The following is a 13,881-nucleotide window of genomic DNA, read 5'->3' as shown; positions in this document are numbered from 1 at the left end:
TGCAGGTATGAGGTGCAGATGCATTGACCGTCTCGTGGGCCAAAATGAGAGAGCTGAAGGCTGCTACAGGAAGTCAGAGGAGGGAGACGAGGAGGGCAGATACACGGGAACACTCTGGAAGATCAAACACAACTCGTACTGTGCTATTCTGTATCAGCTGGACAGGCCAGAAGACCAGATGTTCTGTTTGTTCTTCTGCTACATTTGTTACATCATACATACTCCGTTTCCTTTAAACATAATGTGCAAAAAATATAATATAATCCTCATTTCAGCCGTCTTTGTTACATTGCTTAATATTCTGGGATAAGCACAATAAACCAAACAATATTTATTTTATGGAATCTGTGTAAATGTTTACCATAAGCTCTCAAGCTATGGGCTTCTGTCAAAACTATTCCATTTATAAACACATGAAAAGGGAAGGGAGACAAAAGTGGCACAGAGAGGCCAGGAAAAACCGAATCCAACAACCACCACTGATGGAGCAATATAGATAAATAAAGGTAAAACCTCCAGACCGACACACACAGAGGTTCTGGTAGTCCTAAATCAATATAAAGGGCAAATACAGCAACTTCTGATGTCTTAGGCCTAAAAGCCAAGATAAGTTATAAATAGATGAGCACTTAAGGGGCCACTTAAATCACTATCACTGCAGGAGCTGTTTATTTCATGGCAGCAGGATGAATCAGTTTTGTGGTAAAAAGGGTAAAGATATATCCAAATATAAGTGACCGTTGTACACACAAATGTAAATGTATTCTCAAAATATGGGTCCATATATACAGCTCACATATATATACACAAATATACATGTATACACACATGTGTCTGTGTATATGTATACATACATATATATGTATATATTATATACTATGCACACTTTCACTATGTATGTACAGTGCTGCTTGAAAATATGTAAACCTTATATGGATGGTGATTATTATGGCATAAAATATTGAAATAAATCAATAAAATCTAAATCTTAAACTTAAAAGATGAAATAATTGATTTACACACCTGATTCTCCTTACCTACTTGTTTTCACCAGTTCAATCACTTTTTTTTTAAAAAAAAATTGGGATTCACTTATTTTTATACCTGCACTACTTGCATGTTTCTACGACACACATGTTTTGCTATAAAGCAACATGTGGAATTGATCATTACACCCCTATTATGCCAGATGAAAAAAAATGCTTCTCGTGAAATAACCATCTCGGAACACAAGGGGATCACATTGTGTGTGTGTGTGTGTGTGTGTGTGTGTGTGTGTGTGTGTGTGTGTGTATATGTATTGTGTAGATATATATATAATATATATATATAGACACACACACACATATACACAATAAATTCTGCAGCCCGTCAGGTGTGACCTCACTCTCGCTGCAGCGTAAGGTGGAGGCGAAGGCAAGGACCAGACCGCCACCCTCTCCTCCTGTGGCGTGACAAGGCCCAGGCAGCACCGTGTCGCCGCAGGGAACGGCGGCCCATGGCCGAGCCGAGGACACGGCCATTAAAATTAAAATGTGGAAATGTCCCCATCGCCTCCGTAATGGTTTTCTCCATGCCCACCAGAGCAGATGGATGAACTTTCAGCAAGGGACAGACCTTTCGAAATGCACTTCGCGACATCTTTCCTCCGCTTGGCCACTTTTGCACAAAATGACACCGCCTCAAAAAAGTCATTAATTTATGCATTGACAGATATTCTCGTTTGTTACCTTTATTTACTTATTCACTTAAATCTAATTCGATGGGTGCTGCACGGACAACGTTTACACTGGTCATCAACACAGAGAAGAAAGTTTCCTTTTCGACAAACTGTTAATGGGATGTTTAACCAAAAGCCACAAATGAAAAAAGGTTTACACAAATAATTCTAAATATATTTATACTTTCCGATATACGAGAAGCACGAAAGAAGCAGAAACACTGATATCATGCACATTTATAGCAACTGCTTTACACCGGCAGCCAAAGTAAATTGATATGTCAATGTTCATTTCCATGTTTATTTTCATAACTAGACAGGAAATGCCTATAATATGACATTTAAAATACAAAAAAAGCTGATAAAAGGCCCCAACTTTTTTTAGTCAAAATTCACTTCATTTTTCTCTTTTTATTTTAACATGCTGTTCTGCGGCTTAACAAAAACAACGACGACGAAGAAGTTTGCTTTGTCACCCGATGTCCGAAAGACGAACCGAGTAAATAATTAATTTGATTTTGAAGGCTGTTAAAATGCAAATATTTTTTGGGAGTCAACTCTTATCCATAGAAGTCAGCACTTCTCAAAAGCTGCTTTGTAGCTCACTTTGTACATTTCCCCACGAATGCAGCATGAATAAACAATTTGATTAAAAATGAAATGTCACCATTTGTTTGTCTGAGACAACGTAATATCGGAAAGAAATCCTCTTTCGCCTTCATTGAAATGCATACATATGTAAATTCCGAGCAGCTGCGAGTGAAGAAACTCCACTAAAATGTCAGACCGGAACCACTTGAGGAATGTGAGATCCATCTTGGAACGTGGTGCAGCGAGTCGGAGCGAAATGCTTCAGACCGGCCTGAATCTGGTGTGTCTGTTTGTTGACTGTGCGTGAAAGGTCAAAATTAAAGATCGATGGCAAAAAAAAAACGTTTCACGTAAATAAAAAATATATAGTACTTACAGTGGATAGATTATATTTCGGTTGTTAAAATATATAATTGTCCAATCTTCTTTTCCTAAGCCATCTTTCTAGGCAAGATGGTAATGCAACCATGACCTTCAAATCCTATCAAATTACTTCAGGATCAAGAGGCAATTTCTACATCACTTTCTTCCTCCTTATGACAGATGTAGCACAATCCTTCATAGATTGCTCTTCTCCTTTCCACATTTTTTCTTCTTCTGTTCTTTGAAAAATATCATTAGAAATAAATATCATTACACAGGCGCCACATGTAAGATGAACCTATAATTAAGAACATGTTGCATTTGTAATATGCCAGGTCTCCCCGGAATACCTTTCGCGACGTCTCTTAATATGATGTTACGCAGCAGGCGCACAGACGAATTCTTAATAACCTCGTTGCTTCCTAATTTAGGTCTGATTGGCTATGAAATCCATAGCAGCACTCAGCGGTTTGGGTTTCACCCACCATCAGCACTCCTTGACCGTAAATTGAACAAATTGAACCCTCTTCCACCCAGGGACCCTCAAATAACCTCCTCCCAGAAAATATATATATATATTTTTTTCAAGATATAGATGTGAACATATATCGCTTATATATTATATATATATATATATATATATGTACACACACACACATATATATATTTTGTGTATATAAAACACCTGGGGACAATCACTCAAATCAATTCAATGATGTATGGCTCAGAATGTGGGCCTCTTTGCTTACCTTGCTTAACCCTGGTTATCCCTGCTTTAGCCCTGCTTTATAACATCATTCACTAAATTTACACGGTTTGTACGGAAAGCTTGGAACAGCCATTACAGTTTAAGCTCTTAAAATCTTTTAAATAAAGAGGTTTTTGTGCCCCCTTTGAATAAAAAAATAAATAAATAAAAACAGCAAAAAGAGCACGGCGAGACCACACCCCAGATGAATGGAAATCAGTGCTTCCACTACACCGGTACTACAAACTGTCTGCACAGTGTCTCTGGTATGTACATAATCCTTCCAAAGCCTGCAAATGTAGTCCTTTTCTCTCCACCTCAGTATCAGTGTTTATGGTCTGATACCAAAATTATTGCAGGGAGCAGCAGGTGGCTGTGTAAACAGGTATGTTTGCTGACACAGGAAGCCCTGAATCACTCTCAGCCAGAGCAGGGCTCTCATAACAGACTAAATAAATAATGTGGATGCTTCTAATAAAATCTGGGTGTGTCATCGTAACTGAATTGCCAGCTGTTGAGAAACGCATGGCTTTCAGCATCTCGTTGTTGACAGAACACGCTCGGCTTTTGCGTTTCACTTGTTAAAGTGCAATATGTAAAATGGAACGTAACAATGCCATTTTGAAAATGCCTGAAAAGTGCTTCGGTCACATGACATTGGGGGAACAAATCAGTTGTCTTCATCAAAGTGATTGCTTACAGCACCAAAAGGTTAAAAATACACCTCCCAGTGAAAAAATGGGTAATCAGGTAGTGAGCTCTATAGTGAAATGCAGTCATGGAAGCACTTAGTATGAAATTGAGCCCAAAATGCTGAAATTCCCCTCCGTGACAGTTAAATTTACATTTACATTTTTTCTCTTTTTCACTTTTCACTCTTTTTCACTTTTCTCCCCTCTGGAAAGCGGCTTAGGTCTATTCGAACCCGCACTGCTAGGTTCAGGAACAGCTTTGACCCCAATGCTGTTAAGAGTGTTCAACACGCACCCTTCAACAATGATATTGGACTTTACACTGACACTTTTTTAGCAACTAGAGTTTGCACTGATCCCTCCAAGCACATCACTTGCATTGTCACTTCTAAGTATTCTGGGAATTTATTGTTACTGGCATTATTGATTGCTTTTTTTGTGTGTGTGTGTAGTACTATCTATTATGCTGTCTATGGTCTGTGGAGAAGCATTCAAGCAAGAATTTCATAGTACTTTGTACACAGTACTTGAACTTATGACAATAAACCTTGAACTTCAACATGTACTCATTTAGCAGATGCTTTTGTCCAAAGTAACGTGCATCTCATAGAAAATACAACGTGTTCATTACATTAGAGGGAAAAGACACTTAGATGCAGACGTGTGATTCTTAAGTGCAGTTAGTTTGTTTCTTTCCACCATATGAACCAACGTTCATCACACGAGTAGCTGCATAAAACTTTATCCGAATATCCACGATTCCTGATCACCTTCCTAGTAATGTTTTAATTTTTTTTGGAGATACATATAAACATTTACATTACATTAGAGGAGTAGCTGTGTAAAGGTTTATCCGGGCATCATCTTAAAGTTATGGAGCATGAACATTTACACCTTACATGACCTCATGAACTCAAGAGATCACGGGCAAAGTGAGTCTGGAAGAGGTGAGATTTCAGACCCTTTTTAAACGTGGACAGAGATTCAGCAGTTCTGAGTGAGAGGGGGACGTCGTTCCACCACAACAGAGCCAGAACCAAGAACCTCTGTGCTTTACATTTTGTGCGGTGGACCACCAAGAGCGCAGATGTGAAAGAGCGTAGCGGTCTGGTTGGGGTGTAGCGGATGATCAAGTAATTACGCACATTTTTTATACTTTAACACACATTTATTATGCAGCTGGGACGAGGTTAAAAGCTTTATCAGACGTTATAGGACAGCAGATTTTGGGTAAATTTGCCATATTCGGCTGTAGTATTAGGGGGGTATGGGGGTACAAAGCTGCACTGACGGTAATTCTAGTATGAGCCCTCTGGATGGCCAAAGGAGTCTATCAGGGAGCGTTAGCTCTTTGAAAGTTCTTCTCAGACAGCGGTCTAAATAATGTATCCTATAAATAAAACACATTAGTTACAAACACACTGAATAATTCACTCCTCAAAGTTCCTACACAGAAGATATCAGGCCTTCCGTCAAACTCTATATTTTCATCCACGTCTCTCTGTCGCTTCTGCTACTATCTATTTTTGTTCTTCTCTAATTTACTTTTTTAGCCCCTCTGTTTATCTAAAAAAAAAATAAATAAATATTTTGTCTTCTGCATAACAGCAGAACCCTGAGTTATATTCATCTTTCATGTATATATGTTCTTTCATATTTTGGGTCAGGTTTGACTTTAAAAGTGCAAATCCTAAACTCTGCACATTCATCCTGCGAACGTGATAAAAACGTTACTCATGAAACAGATCCCGTTTTTCTGTACAAGCAGAACAGCAAAGTAATATCAAAAACGCATACACTGAATCGTCAACCTACAAACACACCTGGGACCTGAAGTTTGTTTGTAATTTCATTTGTTCTTAACTCCAAAGTCACTTTTACCATTAAGTCCCAATCAATAAAAACTGAATAATACACACACCCCTCCGCTTACTAAGAGATTAGGTTGCGTAAAACCCTCAGACAAAGCTGTAATAAATACAATATACTCTGTAACACGTCCATCCATTATCGATAACCGCTTGTCCAACACAGGGTTGTGCGGTCTGCTGTATCCTAGAAAGAAGACACGCGGCAGGGAACACCCTGGGCGTGGTGCCACTACACAATAGAGCAACACATTTTATTTTTTAGTTTCCTCAAGCTAAATTAAAAGTCATTTAAAATTACTGAAAATGAAAATTATCTCCACCAGCCCCTATTCAGCGCCGTTGACCCTGAATATGCATATCGAGCGTTCGTCAGCTTTGAACCGCTTCATCTACAGAATCGATGTAAGCTTAATAAAAGAGATGTGCATTTATTTGCATGTAAGATAACGTAAAAATCTTGACTGTATAGTAAGTAGAGTCTTGTAAGGTGTATCTTACTACTGTAATTTGCGTTAAAGTTCTCATATTAACATTTTTACACAGTAGCTGCGCTTTTCGTGTTAAAATCGCCACAGCCAGCACATGGATAGCGTAGAATTTAACAGGAATTCTTAAATTTATCTTGATATCATAGCTCAGAAAAGCTATTCCCTGTATTTCTGACCAAATGATACAACAACACTCGCGGTAATTAAGCAAATTACATATGCAATTCCATAGCTATGAAAATCGGAACGCTCACAATTGCATGAATACACTGTAGCTCGTCTCTCCTCTCACTCCATTGCTCGACTGTGAACAATCCCAATCCAGACCGGCATTCCCAACTTACCAAGGCACAGTACGTCTCTGGTGGGTCTCCACACGTGATGTTGGGTGGGTCCAGCGTGACTCTCAGGTATTTGGTCATGTCTCCAGCTTCTGGCTGGCAGGCCATGTAATCCCACGTGAGGCCCTCGTCTGTGTACACCTGCGATTTGCACACGTCGTAGTGCCCCCAGGCGGCTGGATAGTGCTGGGTCGCACGGCACAAGCAAGACCACGCGGCCTGCATTGCCAACAGAAGCACGGGCTGGCGCATGGCGCTCCCTCCTGTCGGTGTCCTTTCGCAAAGAGGCTCAACAGAACACTTTTCCCCCACCAAAGGGGAAACAAAAACTTAACAAATTAAGCAGCAAAGAAATCTTACAAAATCATCTAACTTCTCCCCAGCTGAGAGCGATGGGACACTGCCACCATGATTCTGTAGGGTCTTCTCTAAGGTTTTGGTGCGTTTCTTTCCCCACTTTCTCCTGCGAAGATCCGGTGTCCCACTGTAGAGCCGACGCAGGTCGAAGCAGTCTGAGCTAAGTGGAGTTTGGGGCTCAAGGGGTGCTCGACTGGAGGAGGGATGACAAGATGTGTGGACAGTAGTAGCTGAAGGGAGCGAGACCCTTTGAGATACCCTCAGATGTCCCGACAGCACGGTTGGGTTCAGGTTTGCCTCTAGTCAGACCGCATCTTTCACCTTCACGCCGATGCTCTGCAAGACACAAGGAAGGGAGATGGATGCCTTTCAGAAGTGAGTCGTCTGACAGTGACTAAGAACAAGGCGGAGGTGGAGATCTCCAAAGCTGCACCAGTGTGGGAGAACGTATTTACAACTGGTGTAAACTAACAAATATCTGAACGTGGTGCCAAGCAGTTTTATTATTCCACCATGAGGTTCCAGTGCTGCACCTTTAGGTTGATCAATCCCATCAGCCTCCACCCCCCCCCCCCCCCTTCCCTCAAGCTCAAACACCACATATAATCCACATATACACACTTCTCCTCTCATTACATGCAGTGAAGTCAGGGTGTTATCTTGAGTTTGCATTTACCAGTACAAAAAAAATAATAATCATAGTATAGACTTCTAGGCAATTAATTCCTGAAAAACCCTTCATAAGGCAAATTCTCATTAACACAAGATGTAATAACCATTAGTTTTAATGAGAAACATTTTTATGTGTTCCCAAAACTGATACTCATTTATGCTAAAGTATCCCAAAATCCCATTAAAATGGACCGAGCTACTACAATACTTAACATTTGTTATCATAACAACATAACAGTGCAGTTTCCTTCAATAATGACTCTGTAATGCTCTATGACTGTCTACCTGCGCTTGACCAGCTCTTCCGAACCTATTATATACTGTACACTTAACAAACACTCACAAACAAAACATACATACATATGATACTCTGTGTTCATCTAATAATTCAACAGTAAAGAGAAAAGAAATCAATGAAAACAGTTTCGAATTAAGTGACACTCAGTGGAAAAGTGGACATGGTTTGGACAGTCCAAACGGGGACATGATCACTGACATTATAACAGGTGAAACTAGCAAACAAAGTATAACTGAGAAGAAGAGATCATGGTGACTCTGGTCTCGTACTTCTGAGTTGTCAGGAAGAGCAAAATCTAAATTCAGTCCTCGTAAATGTGAAGAAATGCCTCATGAGTTGAAGTAGAGGTATTAAATGAAACTCCTCATTATTTCTGATTCGAGTAACCTCAGTGGACACATGTCGGGGCATGACGAATCATTACGCAGGGAGTTTCCATTGCGCTACATTGTATTATTTATTTTTCTCACAAGACAGTTTTAGCAATGCAACATAATGTAAAAATATTACCGCTTTTTATACTGGATCTTTACAATACATAGTCCAGTGCAATACATTACTGAAGGTTAAAACACTTCAAAATATTATATTTCCTTGGAACACACATTGTGGTAACCTATCTGCTGACATTAACAAAAGCTGGAGAAACTTTGCTTGGCTATGCAGCATTAGTATAGTTTGTAAGTATAATTTTACTGGACAAGAAATGTGTGATTAAATATATATATATATATATATATATACGCACACACACACATTTTTTCAGCATAATAGGTGAAAGATTTCTATACATGATTTACACAACATATCCAGCCTTGAAGAACCAGATGTTCTTCACAGGTTGTGACAATGCCTTCTGGTACTTCTCAAACAGTGCAATCTGTCATATCTTTGTTTCGCACTATTTTATAACGTCTTATTTTCTCAGTCTATCACTTGGCTTATATTTGGCAAAGAAACCACTCTGAGACGGAGAAACAGGATATTGTGTAACACCGAGGAGGTAAAACGGAGTGTCAGAAATGGCGTCTTTGGATTTTATGACTTCCACGACAAAATGGCCACTTCTTCAAAGGCCTGGTATGATTGAGAAAAATTTCAGACGCAAGCGGAGGAATGCTGGGTGACATGTACCCACCAGGCATTGACCTACTGCACGAAGGTAAAAAAAACACTTCAAAACTTCATCCGTCGTGTCCCTTTTGTCATGACCCTTGCATAAGGAGTCTTTCCCGTTCAAAGTCTACCATATGGTGAATATCACCCCAGGAGCTGCTCCTCACCCCTGGCCCACGAGTTCAGTCCTTGTTCCTACTCCTTGATGTGTAAACATTAAATAAATACGAAATAGCTGAGAAAAATACAAAACCGCCTACAACTCGAGAACAGACCATGTCTTAAAGTCTTCCCTTCCCCCGTCAGCTATGTGTAGGGACAGTTGTTGAGGACCTGCTGAAGGGTTTCTGTCGAAGCTGATGAAGACTTGCTGAGCAACCCTATAAGTGGAGCGTTGTACATTTGAGTGCAGGTTAATCAGCCGGTGGAATCAATGCGACTGCTGACCCGGCGCATCTGCAGTCCCTAAGCGATCGATCTGTTTGGGGAACCTCGCCGTGCACCACTATACTGAGAACTGACCGTGAAATGTCAGCTTCTAATCACTGCACCGTTTGCAGGAGTCCACGATGCAGCAGCAGCGCTGGCTGGCAGCCTTAACAAGCTCAGCAGCCATATGGAAAAAGACTTACCCGACATATCGAGACAGATGTGGAGTAGGGGCATTCATCCTCTGTGTGGGTGTCTATGCAATAAATAGACGTGTCTCAAAATATTTTTTAAACATCATATCAGTCTTATTTATCACTTATATTTTTTCTCTTTCCCCCAAAGCAACTTACAGTGTTAAGCTACTTATGCTGATTACCCTCTTATACAGGTGGATGATTTTCAGTGGAACCATTTTTTGGGTAAATACCTTACTCAAGGGAACTACAGCAGGAAGTGGGATTTGCGCCCATGTGGTTTAGGCAAAAAAGGCAGCAACTGTAACCAATAGACTATATATTGGCCTGTTGCCTGCTGTTCCAAGTCCTTATAGATGGCAATATGCTCTGTGCATATGGAATGCCCTCTTATGTCATATTTTCATAGGGGGCAGCCAGCAGCATAATGGTTAGAGCAGCTTGCTTTGGACCCAAAGGCTGCAGCTTCAAATCTCACCTCCAGCTGTAGTACCCTTCCGCAAGGCATTGACCCTAAACTGCTCTAGTAGAATTACCTAGTTGTGAAAAGGGGTGGGTGTATGTAATCGTATGTATTAATTGTAAATCAGTTGACTTAATAAGTTGCTTTAGAGAAAAGCATCAGCTAAATGTCTGTATGATTTTTAATACTGAAATAAGCTCCAATATCAAGTCTTAGCCGGTTGGCGGACGGCTGGACACTCTTCAGGAGAACTATCCATAGAGTGTCCATGAATCGAAATCGACTCGACAGCACCTAACAACAACAAGCTCCAATACATAGGTCTCTTACATACAGTATACAGAGAAGAACACATATATAGAGGAGGAAAAAAAAAAAAATTGTGCTGTATTTCTATCTCACGGTGAGGACTATGTTACGGATGTAGGTCTTGACAAGACATACAGCAGTGTGGGGAAAAAGGAGCTGCAGAAGAGGACTGGAGAGGAACTAATTTGTTAAAAGTAACGACGTCAGTGGTACAGATGAACCAGGTGGAGAAGGAGCCAATTAGGAAGTCAAAGTTTTGGCACAGAACTTGTAATTGGAGGCCATTAATCACCACATTAGACATATTGCTAATGCAGTAAAACCGCTGACGCTCACCAAGATCAGACCCAGCAGCCCTGGATGGGTGGTGGGGGAGTTTATATGAATGAACACAGACTACATGGTATTCAGTGGACTTTGGATTGAAGGAAAAAATCAGCTTTAATAGATTTAATACATTTATTGAGGCTGGAACTCTTAGGGTTACACCTGCTGGGCCACTCTCCACATTTACAGTACGGATGTGTGTTTTTTTTTTTTTTCCTATAATTTACAAACACACACGTATTTCACTTACCCTTCACCATTTCCCTGAAAATGATTTGACAGAACACCTTAGCTATTTAGGTCAAGGCACAAATGACAATATAGAAAAACTACATGGATAAATGACGTTTGTACAAGTAATCAACATAAACACAGGCATTTGCAGAAGAAAAGTAAATTCTGAATACACGGACAATCCACCTTCGATAAATTGAAATCTTGTTACTTTCTCTTGGCTGTGGTAGGAAGGAACACCAAGTTATTTAATTTTAATATGTCATAAAATGGGCCCTCTCAAAGTTCTTTTCTTGGCTCAGGGATCATGTTCTGCAGTTTACAGCATCATACAGCTCCCAGTGAGCATTTCACCATCCTTTATACTACTTTTTCTCTTGGCATCAATTATTTATTGGGAAAAAATAAGGATCACAAACCCAGAAAGGAACAGACAAATGAAATGTGCAATTTAATGTAAAAATCCCTGGCAATAGTAATTTTAACTGAACAAATTTAAGTTTGTAACAGGACACAACTAGAAAAACATGCAGCGGGAGTAAAAGTCCAAAATAATAATTATTTATGCCATTATCACATTTTTTCTCTCCTTACTTTCCAAAACTAAACGGGACACTATGATGTAAGCAAATGTAGCAGGACCCTGTTTAATGCAAATATAATATAATATCTCCTTTCTTTTTAAGGGACTCTAAAAAGAAATAACACTATTTACGGCTATGCTGTTTCTCATTTTAATATTATAATAATGCTATATATATAATCCACAGTGTGTTCGTAGACTTGGTACTTTGAGCTGGCAGCTCAGGCTTAACGGATGAGAATGTATTTTTGGATTAAGGAGGTCCAACAATGAAAAGATGGATGGGCTCATTTTATATTAAAGAGGCATAAATGTTTCAGTGATTCTATATGACATGCAAAGAGCTACGGTGGATGAGACCCCCCCTCCCCACAACCCTCACACTCTTAAGTTGAGAAACACCCCCATGTGTCCGCTTACGTTTCGTCCCGTGGGTCACTCAGCCATAGCCATGCGTTTAAAACCGGGCAGACGTAAAATCACAGTAAAATCACGCCTATAACCACTTACTTCATCTCTGCAACCTGTGACTCCTGCTGTCACCCAACACTCCCCATGTCCCTTATCTTTTCCTCTTGATAAAGTCTCTCCCCCCATCCCCACCACTATCTCACCCTCTCTGTGTGCCCTCTGTTTTCCTCTCTCAGCTTCTTCCCCCTCTCATCTTCCCGCCGCGATGCCAGCAATGTGCAGAGGCTCACAAGCCTTTTTTTATCCCTCATATGGAGGAGCGTTCTGAACAAAAGAGCAGCGAATGCTCGGCGTGCACCGCAGAGGGCCTCAGCCATCACTCCCTCCCTAATCTTTACATAAGCAACCTGCCAGGCTGCTCGTCTGCGTGAATTAGCACACGGCCGCTGTGGCACCTTCCTTCGGCGTGACGAGCCCGAAGACGCGCGCGGAATAACGGAGCAGCGTTTCAAACTTCCCTCCAAATGTTGCCGTTTTGAACAGGCACACTTAGTATTACTGTGACAAATGCCTGGTTCTTCTCACGAGACCATGCAGAGACACAAAGTCTGAAATCAATAGGCTTTTATTTGCGAAGCTCTTTAAGCTGGAACGACGGTGTCGGGGAGGAGGGGAATTAGAGCGGGAGGCTCAGACTCAGATTCCTGAACTCTGGTTCCTCTCAATCTCTCACTCCGGGGGGGGTCTCTCTCTTCTCACTGCCAAGCAATGAATTAAATAGGGGAGTCATGGCAACTAGGTGTATATTTCCTTTTACAACATATTTCTTTATATAGCTGATGCTTTTCTCCAAGGCAACTTACAATTTTAAGCTACTCAACACTGATTTGCCCGTTGACATAGCAGGGTAGTTTTTGCCGGAGCAGTCCAGGGTAAATACACCTCAATACAGTAAGCAGGATATGTGTTAAGTTCTGTTATTACAGTGAATGCTGTTCACCATTTCAGCGATGTCAGCTAATAGAGAGATAACAGTGGAAGCGAAGCGTCGTTTCCTCACCAGGGACACTTGGGTACAAGATGGGCCTCACTGTAATGTGGTCTGACTGCAAGGGGCAGCCAAGTCTCAAGCCCTTCATAGGGGAGGCAGGAAGAAGAGTGTCCCTTTAGCTCGGCTGCCACAGTACGCTTGAATTGTCCAGGAACGATGCGGTGACCGTCCCTGCGTGCGCTCAAAGAACACGCACTAAGGGGAGCGCCGGCTCGACAGGGTCACTCCTGCCATTCCATTTGCCTTCGTCCGCTTTGGTGAGCATGGGGCTGAGGGCAGGGGGGGTAGCGGCAGGGTTCCCGCTCCCTCTCGCCCCCAAGCCACAGCACCTGCCACCAAGCAGACACTTCATCACAACGCAGGAAAACGTCATACATTTTTAAAAACACTTTTCCTAAAAGGTTGCCATGTTACTCAGGTTTCTCGGCAACATGTCACCCTGTTCCAAATGTTCACATCAGCTCCTCACCAAATATTAACCCATGTGCTTAAAACAAAAACAAAAAACGAATTCCTGCCACAGACAACAAGAGGAATATAGCATCTATTGATTAAATACAAATAACCCCAACTTGACCAAAATGCCCTAGGATGTTAATAATAGTTCAATATTTTTATTT

At 41.0% G+C, this 13,881-nt stretch overlaps 1 protein-coding gene across 5 annotated transcripts in view; it reads right to left on the bottom strand.

Moving 5' to 3' along the window:
- Positions 1-13,881, bottom strand: part of ntng1a (netrin g1a) — a 91,946-nt gene that overhangs the window by 72,767 nt on the left and 5,298 nt on the right. For 4 of the 5 annotated variants that reach the window (XM_029246115.1, XM_029246116.1, XM_029246117.1 and 1 more), the window contains exon 2: positions 6,818-7,507. In XM_029246115.1, coding sequence (XP_029101948.1) covers positions 6,818-7,066 — 249 coding nt within the window. In that variant the 5' untranslated portion in view covers positions 7,067-7,507. The remainder of the gene's footprint in view (positions 1-6,817; positions 7,508-13,881) is intronic. The other variant, XM_029246118.1, reaches the window with a different exon arrangement.

Source organism: Scleropages formosus, chromosome 19 (genome assembly GCF_900964775.1).
Source record: "Scleropages formosus chromosome 19, fSclFor1.1, whole genome shotgun sequence".
Classification (NCBI taxonomy): domain Eukaryota; kingdom Metazoa; phylum Chordata; class Actinopteri; order Osteoglossiformes; family Osteoglossidae; genus Scleropages; species Scleropages formosus.
Note: the sequence above shows the minus strand (reverse complement) of the source record. Positions and strands in the feature narration are given on the sequence as shown.